Genomic DNA, 15,975 nt, shown 5'->3' with positions numbered 1-15,975 from the left:
ATAATATCAGTTTAATGTTTTAATATGACACACTCGCTGTTTTTCTCCAGTCCAGAACATTCACTACATGTTTCACATCAATGGGTTTCTTTTCGATTTGACAAGCCTCAATGAACCTAGCTCTTAATAGTTTCCCGAAAATTCCAAACTTTGGCCATACATCTTGTCTTCCCATCATGAACAATTGATAAAGGCTTTTTGGTTAATTCACATGCTTTAGTTATGTTCTGAAATGTTAAAAATAGACTGGAAGCATAGTCTTTAAATTTTGATTGATAAATATATCTTTTACCAATTTAAGCGGTTCTCTCTCTTTTTTTCCAAATATCAGTTCAAAAAGACAGAATTTTGTGGACTTACCTAGACCCATCTCTACCAGCAAACAATAACAAAGGAATTCCTTTATTCCATTTAGAATGTTATATGAGGAGATAGTAAGTTCCAATTATGACCTTTAAAGTTTGATGCCGTCATTCCAAGGTTCTTTAAGATTAGAACATAGAAATGATATAGCACAGAAAGGGAGCATTCAAACCATTTTGTCCATGCTGACCCAAGACACTCTTCCTAATCCCATATTCCTGCACATCGTCTGTAATACTGCAGCTTACAATGCTTAAAGTAGAGATCCAGGAACTTTTTCAAAGAGTTTAGAGTCTCCGCCTCCACCACCAACTCAGACATCAAATTCCTGCCAGCCACCATCTTCTGTGTAAAAACATTTTTTCTTACGTTCCTTCTAATCCATCTGCCATTTACCTTAAATTCATGACTTCCTGGTTTTTGAACTCTCTGCCAGGTTCCTCCTGTTTACTCTATCTCTAGCCCTCACAGTTTTGAGTACCTCAATCATGTCTCCCCTTACTCTTCGCTGTTCCAAGGAAAACAACCCCAACCTCTCCAATTTCTCCTTGTAGCTACAATTTTCCAGGCCTGGCAACATTCTAATAAATCTTCTATATATTCTCGCCAGAGCAATTAAGCCCTTCCTGTAATACCCCAGGTGTGGATCACCAGTGTCTGATACAGTTTAATCATTATATCCCCAGTTTTGTACTCTACTTCTCTGCAAATGAAGGAGAGCATCCATACACCTTCTTTATAATCCTATCAACCTGTACAGCTAGATTTAGGAACTTGAGCACTTGCACGCCAAGATCTGTCTCTTCATCTACCGCTCCCAGTATATTCCCATTTATCTTGTATTCCTTTTTACTGATGACCTTTCTAAATGCTTTACCTCACACTTAGAGAATAGCAATTTATTATAACACATATTTATGAAAATACAGTGACATGTTTATAAGCTGCCACAATTTGGTACGATTTTAATTACAGAAATTATAATAAGAAATAACTGAGAAAAGTTGGCGCCAAGTTCATCTTCTGTTCTCTCCGCAGCAATCTGGGTTTACTGAGTGGCCATGGGATACTGCCGCAGAAACTGCCCCTGAGGCCATCAAAGCAAGGATTTCGGGACTGGACCCATCGAAGCTGGCACTGAAGCCACTGTATCACCACCATTATCATTCCAGTCGCCACACTATAAAATTTGCCTTCCCTGAGTTTAAAACTTTTACTCCTGATTTATCTCTGTCCTTTTCCATAATAACTCTAAACCTAACCAAATAGCAGTCACTATTCTCATTATGGTCACCCACTGTTACTTCACCCACTTGTCTATCTTCATTTTTCAGAACCAATTCCAGAATTGTATTTTTTGAAAAACTTCCTGGACACAGTACATGAATTTTTCATTCTCAATGTCTCTTCTCTTGCTTGAAACCCAGTTGATTTTGGGATAGTTAAAGTCTTCACCTGTTATTAGTCACCTATTGCTACAAGTAGAAATTTGTCAACATGAATGTTCTTCTATCTCCCTCCTATTGAAGGTATGTAGTATACTCCTAGTAGTGTGACTGCCCCTTTTGTATTTCTAAGTGCAACAAATAAAGTCTTGTTAGCCGATTTAGCAAGAGTTGAACAGTGTGGCGCTAGAAAAGCACAGCAGGTCAGACAGGAGGAACAGAAGAGTTGACATTTTGGGCATAAGCCCTTCATCAGGAATGTGGAGGGGGAACGGAGCTGAGAATTAAATGGGGCAGTGAGGCTGGGGGCAAGGTGAGCAGGATGTCAATAGGTGATTGTGGTAGGCCAGTAGAGTGGGTGGAGCAAATAGGTGGGAAGGAAGATGAACAGGTAGGTCAGGTCAAGAGGTGCCAAGTTAGAGGGTTGGATCTGGGATGAGGTGGGAAGTGGGGAGATTTGGAAACTGAGGAAATCAATATTGATGGCGTGAGGTTGTACGATCCCGAGGCAGAAGATGAGGTGTTCTTCATCCAGTCAGCGGGTGGCATTGATTTGGCAGAGGAGGCGGCCCAGGATTTGCATGTCCGTGGGAGTGAGAGGGGATCTTGAAATGGTTTGCCACAGAGCGGTGGGGTTGGTTGGTGCATGCAAACCAGAGATGTTCCCTGAACCGCTCTGCGAATTGGCACTCAGTCTCCCCCATGTACAGGACACCACATCGAGAGCAACAAGTGCGGTAAATGTGTCAGAATGTGTAGGAAGATCTCTGCCAGATTTGAAATGATCCTTTAGGGCTTGGACAGAAGTGACGGGGTGGGGGGGGAATGTGCACAGGTTTGCACCTTGTGTGGCGCCAGGCAAAGGTGCCGGGTGTAGAGAGTGGTTTGGTGCGGAGCAATGATCTAATGAGGGAGTTGAGGAGGGATTGGTCTCTGTGGAACACAGATAGGGGTGGGGAGGTAAATCAACAGCTAAACCCTGTAAATTTACTGTGCTAGATGTTTTTTAATCTTTACTTCTTTTGTCTTTCTGAGTTGCTAACTACATCACAATTGGTTGACGTCCCGTTTTTCTGACTTGAATCTGACTTTGGTTCCCATCCCCATGCCATACAGTGTAAAACCTCTCCAACAGAACTAGCAAAGGCCCCCACTAGAATTGTCCCAGTTTTGCTCAGGTACAACCTGTAAGACCTGTTCAGGTCTCACCTTCTCCATAAATGATTGCAATGCCTTAAGAATCTAAACCCCTCCCTGGTACACTAATTCTCCAGTCATGAATTCATCCGATCTATCCTCACAGTCCTGCCCACTCTAGCAGTTGGCACTGGGAGTAATACCGAAATTATTATGCTTGAGGTTCTGAAATTTAATTTATCTCCCAACTGCCTGTATTCAGTTTTCAGATCCTCATTCCTTTGTTTACCTATGTCATTGGTACTTATGTGTACCACAATCACTGGAAGTTCACACTCCCACTCCAGAACATCCTACAGCTGCTCAACACAGCCCTAAGCATGAAATCAGAGTGGCAACATCTGCAGCCACAGAAGCACCCGTTTGTACCCCATACCAATGAGTCCCCTATCACTTTCGTCCAGGTACTCGGTTTCCTTCCCTTCTGTGCAGCAGAGTCATCCATGGTGTCATGAACTTGGCAGATGCTGTTATTCACTGAGGGGCCATCACTTCCCCCTGCCAACAGTATCCAAACCAATATATTAGTTTGAGATGGGATGACCACAGGGGAGTCTTGCACGTCCTGCCTGATCCTTTTTAATTTGTCTGATGGTCACCCATTCACTTTCTGCCCATGTAATCCTTATTGGTGGTATGACTACCTGGTTATCCACGACATTCTCTACAGTGGATGCTCTACAGTGAGTCCACCCACAGCTCCAGCTCTGAAAAGCAGTTAGTCAGTTGCTGCAACAGGATACACTTCTTGCACACGTAGTCATTAAGGACACTGGTCTAATGTATCCTGTCACAATATCTGTCCAGATTAAACAAATCACTCCCTTTAACAGAATTAAATTAAGCTAGGGACCGTCCTTCATTTCAAACACTTCTATCATAATTAGATGTTGTTATCTTTATTTAAATATGATACATTAAAAACTGTAAGAAAATTGGCCATTTCTGTTGGGATCTTCTGAATTGTCCAGACTAAGACTGTGCATTGCACTTGGTCTTTCAGCTTCACCTGCTCCGTCTCACTTACTTCCCTGTTTTCACCCAACTTCAAAGCATGCTCGTTGAGCCAAGTAGATACAAATATTTTATTTCCAAACTATTGAGTGTTGTTTTTAATATTTGCGACATATGATTTGAACCTTAATCTGATTATATTTCTTTGACTAATCCATATGCTTTAAAAATAAACAATTTTGCCTCCATCATTCTCATTGTAATTTTTCCTAAAGACACTATTTCATCAAAGTTTGTTGAAATATCCATAATTTATTTTAAGATATCAATTCCAGTTCCTGGTTTTAAGATAGGTACACTAAACAATTGACTAAAACCTTGCTGGATATTTCTTTGGAAGCTGGTATTGGGAATAAAAACACAGGTTTTATGGATGCATGGAGTTTCACCATTGCCTGACATATATGGCATGTCTGCCAAAATTAGACCACATTCTTAGGTAATGCTGGTAAATAAAAAAAAATCACATTATAGCTGAGTTCTTGTAACACCCAAGTGACCTGCTGCTCAAATTTTGAATAACTCATTACATTCTGTTAAAATACTCAGATTGTTCTACTGCCTGATGGAGTACAGTTCATTCATTTTTGGCTGATATCTTAGTCCCCCATTAATATTTTGTCTTTAAATAACACTCTGGTATTGGTTTTGATTCAGTTTCTGAGTAGACTTTTTTCAATACAAGATGTGCTTATTGCACTTATATTGAACAAGATAGAAAAACACGTCAAGTTCAGTTTCTTTATCTTCACTCTTTTTAAATACATTTTCGTAAATTATATTTGATAACAGAGATTCCAAGTCATCTTTCTTGTCATAGACGTCTCTTCAGTAGTGAGAACGCTTCTGGAAATAATCAATCAGGATAGAATTCATAGTCACATAATTAAAGATGGGTGACTTGGAAGAGTCAGCATCAAAATCTAAAGGGAAAACCATGTTTAACTAACTTGCTGAGGTCTTAAAGAGTCGATGAACATAGGCTGTTGATGTGTGCATGAACTTTCAAAAGGAACTTCATACAATGCTACACAACCAACAATTTGGAAAATTTGTATCTCATGAAATAACGGAGATAGCAAAAAATGGATTAAAAAATTGTTTGAACAATAAGAACATGGTGGTCACTAGATATTGTTCAGGCTGGAGGATGGCTTGTTGTGGAACTCCCTAGAGATCATTATTGTAACCCTTCCTTTGTCCGATATTTATTAATGATGTAAACTTTGGAGATAATTTGGTGATAATGATGATATACTGCGAATGATACAAAATTTGGAAGCATTGTAAACTAGCGAGTTTTGAGAAGATTTTACTGCAGGTTGAGGTTCTGGATATAGGTTTGCTCGCTGAGCAGGAAGGTTCATTTTCAGACGTTTCATCACCATACTAGGTAACATCTTCAGTGAGCCTCCGGACGAAGCACTGCTGATGATTCCTGCTTTCCATTTATATGTTTGGGTTTCTTTAGGTTGGTGATGTCATTTCCTATGGTAATGTCATTTCCTGTTCTTTTTCTCAAGGGGTGGTAAATCGGGTCCAAGTCGATGTGTTTGTTGATAGAGTTCTGGTTGGAATGCCATGCTTCTAGGAATTCCTGTACATGTCTCTGTTGACTTGTCCTAAGATGGATGTGTTGTCCCAGTTGAAGTGGTGTCCTTCCTCATCTGTGTGTATACCAGTGAGAGAGGGTCATCTCGTTTTGTGGCTAGTTGATGTTCATGTATCCTGATGACTAGTTTTCTGCCTGTTTGTCCAATATAGTGTTTGTTACAGTTCTTGCACAGTATTTTGTAAATAACATTAGTAACTAGTATCCTTATATACAGATAAGGAAGGACACCACTTTGATTGGAACAATACATCCCATCCTAGGACAAGCCAAAGAGAAACACGCATGAGAATTCCTAGAAGCAAGGCATTCCAACTAGAACTCTATCAGCAAACACATTTATCTGGACTCAATTTACCATCTCCTGAGAAAAAGAACAGGAAATGGTATCAGCATAGGAAATGACATCACCAACCCAAAGAAACCCAACATATAAATAGAAAGCAGGAATCATCAGCAGTGCTTTGTCCGGAGGCTCACTGAAGGTGTTACCTAGTATGGTGACGAAACATCTGAAAATGAACCTTCCAGCTCAGCAAGTAAACCTACATCCAGCATGGTAAACTCTATGGAAGACAGTGCAAAACTATAAAAGGACATAGATGAGTTGGTGGAATGAGGTAGGAGACTAAGTTCACTATCAGAAGTATGAGATGATGCATTTTTGTAGCAAGTACATGGACTAACAATAGAAAATAAGGGGACCCAGGAACAGCAAAATGTGTACATGTGCATAGATCATTGATTTGAGTGGACAAGTGGACAGACAAAATTAATAAAGCGTACAGTACCTGGATTTTATTAATAGGGCATAGAGTATGAGAACAAAGAAGTTATGTTGAATTTATACAAACTTTTATTATTTCTCAAATGGATTTCTATAGGAGGATGTGAACGTATTGTAAAGGATGCAGAAAGGATTTATACAAATTGTTTGAGGGAGACAAAACTTCAGTTATGATGACGGATTAGAGAAATGGGACTGTTGTCCCTAGAGGAAGAAAAGTTTAATCGGAGATTTGTACAAAATTTTCAAAGGGCTGCATTCGCTGACATCACAGAGCCTCCACAGTATACTCTGGAGAAATATTTGTGCATGTGCTCCTGATGAGATTCTTGAAAAGTGTCCCCATGTGTGCTGTTATAACTAGGGTGCCTACCACTCTCCTTCACTCACACACTCTCTCAGATATAATCACTCACAAACATTCACACACTCATACATACTGCTGACGTTCTGCAGATGTTCAGTCTATCAGGGCACCAGGTGTCAGTAAACACTGCCTTTACAAAATCATGAGTGATCATGATGGAGTAGAAATGGATAAACTGTTCCTACTTGTAAAAAGATTCTGAATGATAAAGTATAGATATAAAGTGATTTACAAAATTAGGAACCGTGACATGAGAAAAACTTCTTCACGCCACAAACGGCTTGGGTCTAGAATGCACTAGCTGGAGGTATGCAGGAGGCAGGTTAAATTCAGGCATCTAACAGAATATTGGATGATGACTTAACTAGAAACAATGTTAAAGGATACGGGGAAAATGCTGAAAAATGGCACTAATTTGGCTACTGGATAGCTAATGGCATTCAAGATAGCCAATAGCCTTTCTTCTGCACATACTTAGATTAGATTAGATTAGATTAGATTAGATTAGATTACAGTGTGGAAACAGGCCCTTCGGCCCAACAAGTCCACACCGACCCGCCGACGCGAAACCCACCCATACCCCTACATTTACCCCTTACCTAACACTACAGGCAATTTAGTATGGCCAATTCACCTGACCCTGCACATCTTTGTGACTGTGGGAGGAAACCGGAGCACCCGGAGGAAACCCACGCAGACACAGGGAGAACGTGCAAACTCCACACAGTCAGTCGCCTGAGGCGGGAATTGAACCCGGGTCTCTGGCGCTGTGAGGCAGCAGTGCTAACCACTGTGCCACCGTGCCGCCCAGTTCTGTTGGCCTGAGATCTTGTCCAGACGTAGTAAGAACAATCCTGGTTGTTCTTTTACTACTAATGGTTGGTCCACCATCCTCAGTGAAGGCAATATTTTTAGGAACATAGAAGCATAGTAGTTAGGAATGGGAGTAGGCAATTCAGCCCTTCAAGCCCAATCTGCCATTTAACATAATTATGGCTAATCTTATCCTGATCTTAACTCCATCTCCTGTCCACTCCGCATTGCACTTTACACAATATCTATTTCTTTTTTGAGCCTGTTGATTGGTTCTGCCTCCACTGTACTCTGGGGCAGTGAGTTCCACAGATTCACCCGCTGAGAGAGGTAGTTTCTCTCATCTCAATTTTGAACCTATTTCCTTTCATTCTATATCTCTGAACACTTGTTTGAAACTGTCCCACATAGAGAATTTTAATGTTTCATTTCCTTTTCAAATTCCACTTTTTCTGAAGATTCCTTAGATATTTCCACCACTGCAATATTTTTCCATTTAATGTCTAGCCATTAGCTTTGATATTTCCAGTTTTATGTTAAAAAAAGCTTCTATTGTATCATTTCTCATTTACTCATTTGGTGTCCTTCTGTTTGTTCCATAAAACCAGTACCTCCATCCTGAGATTTTCTATTACTCTAATTTCAATCACATGTAACTGGCTGTTTGAGATATCTTGGGTATCTGCCAAAACTGCTGCATCTTTGAGTTCTTCCATATTTACCTTATGTACTCATTTTTTTCTCTAACTTCAGCGACTGAAACTACTAATTGTACAGCATTTTTATTTCTCTTTCAAATTTGATAAATTACTGATTAGGTTTCTTTCATGTAGTCCTACGTTTTAATTGATAAATTCAGGGATTAGCTCAGGAGCATTAAGTTTTGCTTTCTCTCCGTTTCATAGTCCATTGATTGTACTTTTGACAAACTTGCATCCACATTCATAATTGTACCTTTGTACTATTAAGTTCCAAAAATCTTCATTTAGATTAGATTACATTACAATGTGGAAACAGGCCCTTCGGCCCAACAAGTCCACACCGACCCGCTGAAGCGCAACCCACCCATACCCCTACATTTACCCCTTACCTAACACTACAGGCAATTTAGCATGGCCAATTCACCTGACCCTGCACATCTTTGGACTGTGGGAGGAAACCGGAGCACCCGGAGGAAACCCACGCAGACACGGGGAGAACGTGCAAACTCCACACAGTCAGTCACCTGAGTCGGGAATTGAACCCGGGTCTCTGGCGCTGTGAGGCAACAGTGCTAACCACTGTGCCATCGTGCCACCATCCTCAGTGAAGGCAATATTTTTAGGAACATAGAAGCATAGTAGTTAGGAATGAGAGTAGGCAATTCAGCCCTTCAAGCCCAATCTGCCATTTAACATAATTATGGCTAATCTTATCCTGATCTTAACTCCATCTCCTGTCCACTCCGCATTGCACTTTACACAATATCTATTTCTTTTTTGAGTCTGTTGATTGGTTCTGCCTCCACTGTACTCTGGGGCAGTGAGTTCCACAGATTCACCCGCTGAGAGAGGTAGTTTCTCTCATCTCAGTTTTGAACCTATTTCCTTTCATTCTATATCTTATATATTTACTTATATATTTGAGATTCCTTTAAAAATATCCATCTTGAACTCAATAAATTTTAGGGCCCCTGCCAATGGCACCACTAGATAAATCAAATCCCAGAATGAAACCTTGATTTTTAGATCATATGTCTTTTTTAGTGTTTGGCATGGTGGTTATTCACATGAGGCTGTATATTTCCTTTAAGAACAGAGCAGAGGTTTTTTTTGCATAATAGAATAAGTAAAAAAGCAAATCAAAATAAATAAACTAACATATAAGACAGTTAGAAAGGTCTCAAAATACACAAGAAAAGTTTTCAATCTGTCTGCTGAAAGTCTGCATTATACAGACCAATGTCGAGTTATCCCTTCCTTTACTCACTTTGGGTTTTACTTAACTGACCCCTTGCCATTTTTCTTTCAGCTGTGGACTGTACAGACAATTTTTGAGTCCTTTCCAAGCCTTCCACCATGAATGTTTCTAAGTTTTGAAAAACCTGCAGATTTCTAACCTAACTGTCCTGAGTTCTTTCTGGGAGAGGAACTAACTTTGCTTCTGAACTCAACCCTTGTATAGATTTTAACTAAATTTCTAAAAACTTTTTCAATCCTTGCTTCTTCTGAATGAAAATCCAACGGCATTAAATGTTTACCCTGCCTGTCATAAACCCAACAGTGTAAATATATTTTCATTAATTCTACAGGGAGTCTATAGGCAACTTTCCTTCTGAGAAATGCTGGAATTAAATCACTTTTCTAGGAAGATTCTCTAACCTTTTTTCTAAAGTGAAAACCTCACAGAAATAACCAATACTTATCTGCCTCTATTTTGAAATCCAAATCACTAATTTATGTTCATATATTTAAATGATTTAGCTTTCATCACAGTATAAATAACCACATGTCTGAAATACCGGACAGCTTTGTACACTCATTGAACCATGTAAAAACACTGAATGTTTCCTTCCGAAAAGAACAAAACAGAAGGACATTAAAATTACACTGAAGGCTTACTTTCACAAGTGCTCCTTAAAGTTGTCCAGGTTGAATCTGGTTTACAAGTAGAAAATCTTCTACTTCCTGAGGTGAATGTATAACCTGAATAACATTTGTAAGTAACCTTGGTACCCGAAGGAAATGAGCTCATTGCGAGAAATGCATCTGTTGGTGAACCATTATTCAAACGTGGAGGTCTGCCGCAGTCACCTGCATTAAAAAAAGAGTTAAGTTCACAATTATAATACTCAATTATGATACCTTACAGTCAAAGACAAAACAGGGTATTAAGTTCATAACTGGAAGATATCTCCCTTAATATGAAAAGTTTTTTTATTATTCTAAAATCTTATTTTATTTTTATATCCTAGGTTAACAACTAATTAGAAAGAGGGGACGTTTCTGAGCTGGTGGAGGGTGAGGGAGAAAACCTTGCTGGTATATCCTCTGAGTTTTCCTCCTCTCCTTTCATAGAACCAGACTTCTCTGAAATCTGGAAACTTCACTCTAGCCAATGTAATGACAAGGCCCAGTGTGTGGGGTTGGGGTAAGGGAGAAAGTGCTCAAACCCAGAAATTGTTGAACTTGATATTGAGTTTAGAAGAGTTCCCAAACAGAAAATGGCTTGGTTCTTCTAGCTTGCTTGCTTCGCTGGAGCACTACTGCAAGCCCGAGACAGAGATGTCAGCCAGGGAACACAGTGGTATGTTAAAGTGGCAGGCAACCAGATGCTCAGGGTCATTTGTACAGACAGAACATAGGTATTCTGCAAAGTGGTTGCCCAGTCTCCACTTCATCTCTCCAGTGTGGAGGGGATTACATCATGAGGAGCAAATACAGGAGACTAGATTGAGTGAAATGCGGATAAATTGCTACTTAACTTGGAAGGTGTGTCTGTGGCCTTGAACAGTAAAGAGAAAGGACACAAGTGGGCATTCTGCAATTCCACTGGAAGGTGCTATGAGGATGTGGTGAGATGTTGGGAGTGAAGGAGTGGTCAGAGGGAATGGTCCCTGCAGAAGGCTGACAAGATGACTGGAATGAAAGATTTGATTTATAAGGAGACGCTGGATAGGCTTTTTTCACTGGAGCATAGGAGGTTGAGAGGTGACTTTACAGGGGTTTTTAAAATCATGAGAGGTGTAGATTAGGTGAATGGCAGGTGTCTTTTCTACATGGGGGGGGCATATTTTTAAGGAGACAGGTCATGACAGGCAACTTTTTTTTACACAGAGTGGTTCGTGTATGGAATGAACTTCCAGAGGAAGTGGTGGATGTGTGCACAGTTGCAACGTTTAAAAGACATTTAGATAAGTACATGAATAAGAAGGGTTTGGAGGAAAATAGGCCAAGCGCAGATATTTGGGTCTAGTTTAGTTTGGGATTATATTCGGCATGGACTGATTGGACTGAAAGATCTGTTTCCATTTTCTATGACCCGATGTGTCTGGCAATGGGATCCCACTGAAGGTAGTGGAAATGGCAGCTGATGATCTTTTGGATCTGGATGCTGGTGGGATGGTAGGTGAGGACGAAGGGTACCCTATCGCTGGTGCAGAGAGAAGAGAGATGCTCAGGGCTGAAGTATGGATACAGCAGAGTACCTTGTCAACCACAGTGGTGGGGGTTCTTAGGTTCAGGAAGTAGCTGGATATTTCAGAGGCCCTTTTGTTGAAATTGGCAACATCGAAACAGATGTGACAGTGATGGAGTAACTGGGAGAATGGAATTGAGAACAAGAAGCAGGATCTGAGGATGTATGGATTATTGTGGTGCTGGAAAAGCACAGCAGGTCAGGCAGCATCCGAGAAGCAGGAAAATCGACACCGGGCAAAAGCCCTTCATCAGGAATAGAGGCAGAGTGCCTGCAGAGTGGAGAGATAAATGAGAGGGAGGTGGGGGTGGGGAGAAAGTAGCACAGAGTACAATAGGTGAATGGGGGTGAGGATGAAGGTGATAGGTCAGAGAGGAGGGTGGACTGGATAGGTGGAAAGGAAGATAGGCAGGTAGGACAGGTCATGAGGGCGGTGCTGAGCTGGAAGGTTGGAGCTGGGGTGAGGTGGGGGAAGGGGAAATGAGGAAACTGGTGAAATCCACATTGATGCCATGGGTTTGAAGTGTTCCGAGGTGTAAGATGAGGCGTTCTTCCTCCAGGCGTCGGATGGTGAGGGAGTGGCGGTGGAGGAGGCCCAGGACCTGCATGTCCTCAGCAGAGTGAGAGGGGGAGTTGAAATGTTGGGCCACAGGACGGTGGGGTTGCAGTCTTATTTTTACCTGTGAGGATGTATGGTCAATATAACTGTAGGAGTTGGTGGGCTTTTAACTGATATCAGTAACCAGGCTATCCCCAGAAATGGAAATAAAGATGTCAATGAAAGGAAGGAGTCAGAGATGGACCAGGTGAAGGTGAGAGCAGGGTGGGAAATTGGAAGCAAAATTGATAAACCTTTCAAATTCTGGATACGCGATTGAAGCAACACTGATGATGTTATTGATATACTGGAGAAAGAGCTGTAGGTGGGTGCCACAGTCAGACTGAAATAAGAAATGCTCCATGTACCCCACAAAGAGATAGGCATAACCACGGTCCATGCAGTTACCCACATCCATTTCTTTGACATGAAGAAAATGGGAGGAGTTAAAGGAGAAGTTGTTCAAAGTGAAGATGAGCTCAGCCAGACAGAGGAGGATGGTGATGGATGAGAATAGTTCAGGCCTTTTTTCCAGGCCTTAGCAGAAAGCCCCGAGATCATTCTGATGAGGAATAAACATGTAAAGGGTCTGCATGTCCATAGTAAGGAGGAGGTGGCTGGAGCCTGCAAACTGAAAATTCTTAAGCTGACATAAAGCGTCAGAAGAATCAAAGAAGTAAGTGGGAAGGGACTGGACAAGGGGAGAAGTCCCAGTCCTGATCCCCTTATAGCTATTTCTCTGTGATACCTACAACATTGTACATGCCAATTTCAATCAGTGCTACATGCTTATTTACCTTGTTTTGTATACTGTACAATACTCTCAGTCCTGCATTGACTGCATCCCTTCTCACAGTTGTCCATTATATGCTGTGCCTGAAGTTAGATTCCTAACCTTTTCTATCCTATTGCTTGTTCTGGAAATGTTATCCTCTACCAAGCCCTCCCTCCCCTTTAACTTTTTCCATGCAACTGAACCCAAACCCTGCAGTATTTAGTTTAAAGCCCTATCTACAGCCTTAGTTATGCAATTCACAAAGACTCTGGTCCCAGCGTGATTCAGGTCAAGCCTTTCTCATAGGAACAGCTCTCTCGTTCCTCAATACTGATGCTAGTGTTCCATTAGCTCGAATGCACTTCTCCCACACCAATATTTCAGCCAAACATTTACCTCTTTAGTCTTGAAAAACTCTGTGCCAATTTGTTCATAATTCAGGTAGTAATCCAGAGATTACTACTTTCTTAGTTCTGCTTTCTAATTTAACTCCTCGCTGCTCATATTCTCTCAGCATAACCTCTTTCCTCTTTCTACTGACATCATTGGGATCTATGTGAGTCATGACAATTAGATCTTTCCTCTCTCACAAGGTTCCTCTGCTGCCTATTTGAGATATCTTGAATATGGTACCAGGCAGGCAACACAGCTTTCAGGACTCTCAATATCCTGGCCACAGAGAACAGTAGCGATGTCTAATTCCCTGATTATACTACCCCTGATTACAATAACATCACTTTTTTCCCGCCTCCTGAATGGCTCCATGTAATGCAATGCGCTGATCAGTTTGCTCATCTCCCCTGTAGTCCCTATTCTCATTGACACAAGGTGCACGAACTTCAAACCTGTTAGACATGTTCCATGTTCTCGACATGCTCAATGCCTGAGGCTCTGTCAGCACTAACTCCTGGATCCCTCTACCTGCCTCACTTGTAGCAACACCATCCTGACCTTGACCAAATTTGAGATAATTAATCTAAAGGGGGCAAGCGCCTCCTGAAACACAGTATCCAGGTAACTCTTTCCCTCCCTTGTGTTGCAGTATTTGAAACTCAGACTCTAACACTTCAAATCTGAGCCAGAGTTCTTCAAGCAACCTAAACTTCCTACAAAGGCAATCACACAATGACTGTGAATCATGATCACTATGAACCAGCATGCAGTTAAAACATATAATCTGACCCAGCATCTCTATTTTAATTCTTTTAGTTCTTAATTTGACTTTTTTAAAAAAATCATACTGGTCTTTTAGTTGGACCTGTTGCATGAGCCCAAGAGCAGCATGTCAGGTCCACGTCGTCACCAACTTGGATTTGACTGTCTACCTGAGGTGTCAGTATTTTGTGCTAGTTTACTGATCCTGGACTTCTATTTATCCTGTTAAAAAAAAATTACAAACCTTACAAAGCAAGCAAAAGTACCTTGCTCTTCTCCACAACAAACTCCCATGTTGCTACCAAATTTCCCAAACTATATGCTCATTTGGCTGTGTTTCACTCTGTACATGGTCTCTCCTTCCTGACCATGCAAAAGAGTAATGTGTGCTGGTATAAAGAGGATCCTGTAGACATTCTATGCATGGATTTCCAAAAGCCATTTGATAAGGTGTCACACCAAAGACTATTCAGAAAGTAAAAGATCATTATATGGGGGTAACATATTAGCAAGAAAAGAAGACTGGCAGGTTAGCAGAAAACAAAGAGTTGATAAATGCATCTTTATCTAGTGAACAGGACCTGATGAGTGAAGAGTAAACAGCAAGAGTGAGAGCTGGGATCTCAAAGTTTTACAACAAACATCAAGATAAGTAGGAAAGCATGTTGCGAAAAATAGATAAGGTTGCAGATGGATATAGATAGATTGAGGAAGTGAACAAAAATCAGGCAGATAAATTATAATTTGGGAAATTGTGTAGCTGGCAGGAAGAATGAGAAAAGTAGAATTTTACTTAAGTGGAGAATGACTGCAAAAACCAGAGGTCCAAAAGGATTTCAGTGTTCTATTGAATTACCAGTTAATGATATGAAAGCAAACCATGTAGTCATGAGGCCTAATGTGATGTTATTCTTTATGACCAGAGTAACTGAACATAAAAGGAAGTTAGTTAGTTCTGAAGTCATACCAGAGTTGAAATATTGACTCTTTCTCACTGCCAGATTTGCTGAATTGCTCCAAAATTCTCTGTTTCAGATTTCCAGCAGACATATTTTGTTTTTATTATGAAAAACTATGTTATGCTTCAGTTATTCAGGGCATTGCTGAGACCACATCTTATATACTATGTACAGTGTTGGTCTTATTTAAAGCAAATGCATTGGATGTGGTTCAGAAGAGTTTATTAAATTGATACCTAGAATGAGTGGGATGTCTTGTGAGGATACATTTAATAGGCAGGGTGTGTTCCACTGGAGTTTGTAAGAGTAAAGAACATAAATGCAGATCTTTATTTTATTTCCCAGTGTCAAGCGTGATCACTCACTGGCGTTACCTTCTTCAAAGGAAGTTGTCTGTGACACACATCTCCATCCTTTGTCTGCTGTGGTACCCTTATACATTGCACATAACCAGTCTGAAATATCCGTCATCAATTTTCTCTTCTGCCTCTCTCTTCACCTCTACCTGCATGTCTACATTCTGATCTAATGTTGTGACCAGCCCAGGCTAAATCATGCATCCAAAAAATAGAATTAAGCACAGGTACACAATCCTTTATCTGAAACCCTCGGGGTTCAGCTGGTTTTCGGAATTTTTCAGACTTAGGAATAAGTGACAGTTTAATGATGAAACTTTTAAAAACTCTGACTGAACAGCAGACACACCTGTGAGTA

General features: G+C 40.7%; 1 protein-coding gene across 1 annotated transcript in view; it reads right to left on the bottom strand.

The window, feature by feature from the left end:
* The window catches only part of LOC122562935 (sushi, von Willebrand factor type A, EGF and pentraxin domain-containing protein 1-like), a 161,426-nt gene that overhangs the window by 95,312 nt on the left and 50,139 nt on the right, over positions 1-15,975 (bottom strand). Inside the window, exon 14 of the mRNA XM_087973391.1 lies at positions 10,199-10,390. Coding sequence (XP_087829517.1) covers positions 10,199-10,390 — 192 coding nt within the window. The remainder of the gene's footprint in view (positions 1-10,198; positions 10,391-15,975) is intronic.

This window comes from Chiloscyllium plagiosum, unplaced genomic scaffold, assembly GCF_037043375.1.
Source record: "Chiloscyllium plagiosum isolate Xiang-an unplaced genomic scaffold, Cpla_swu_hap1 HiC_scaffold_26, whole genome shotgun sequence".
In the NCBI taxonomy this organism is placed as follows: domain Eukaryota; kingdom Metazoa; phylum Chordata; class Chondrichthyes; order Orectolobiformes; family Hemiscylliidae; genus Chiloscyllium; species Chiloscyllium plagiosum.
This window is presented reverse-complemented; position numbering and strand designations above follow the sequence as displayed.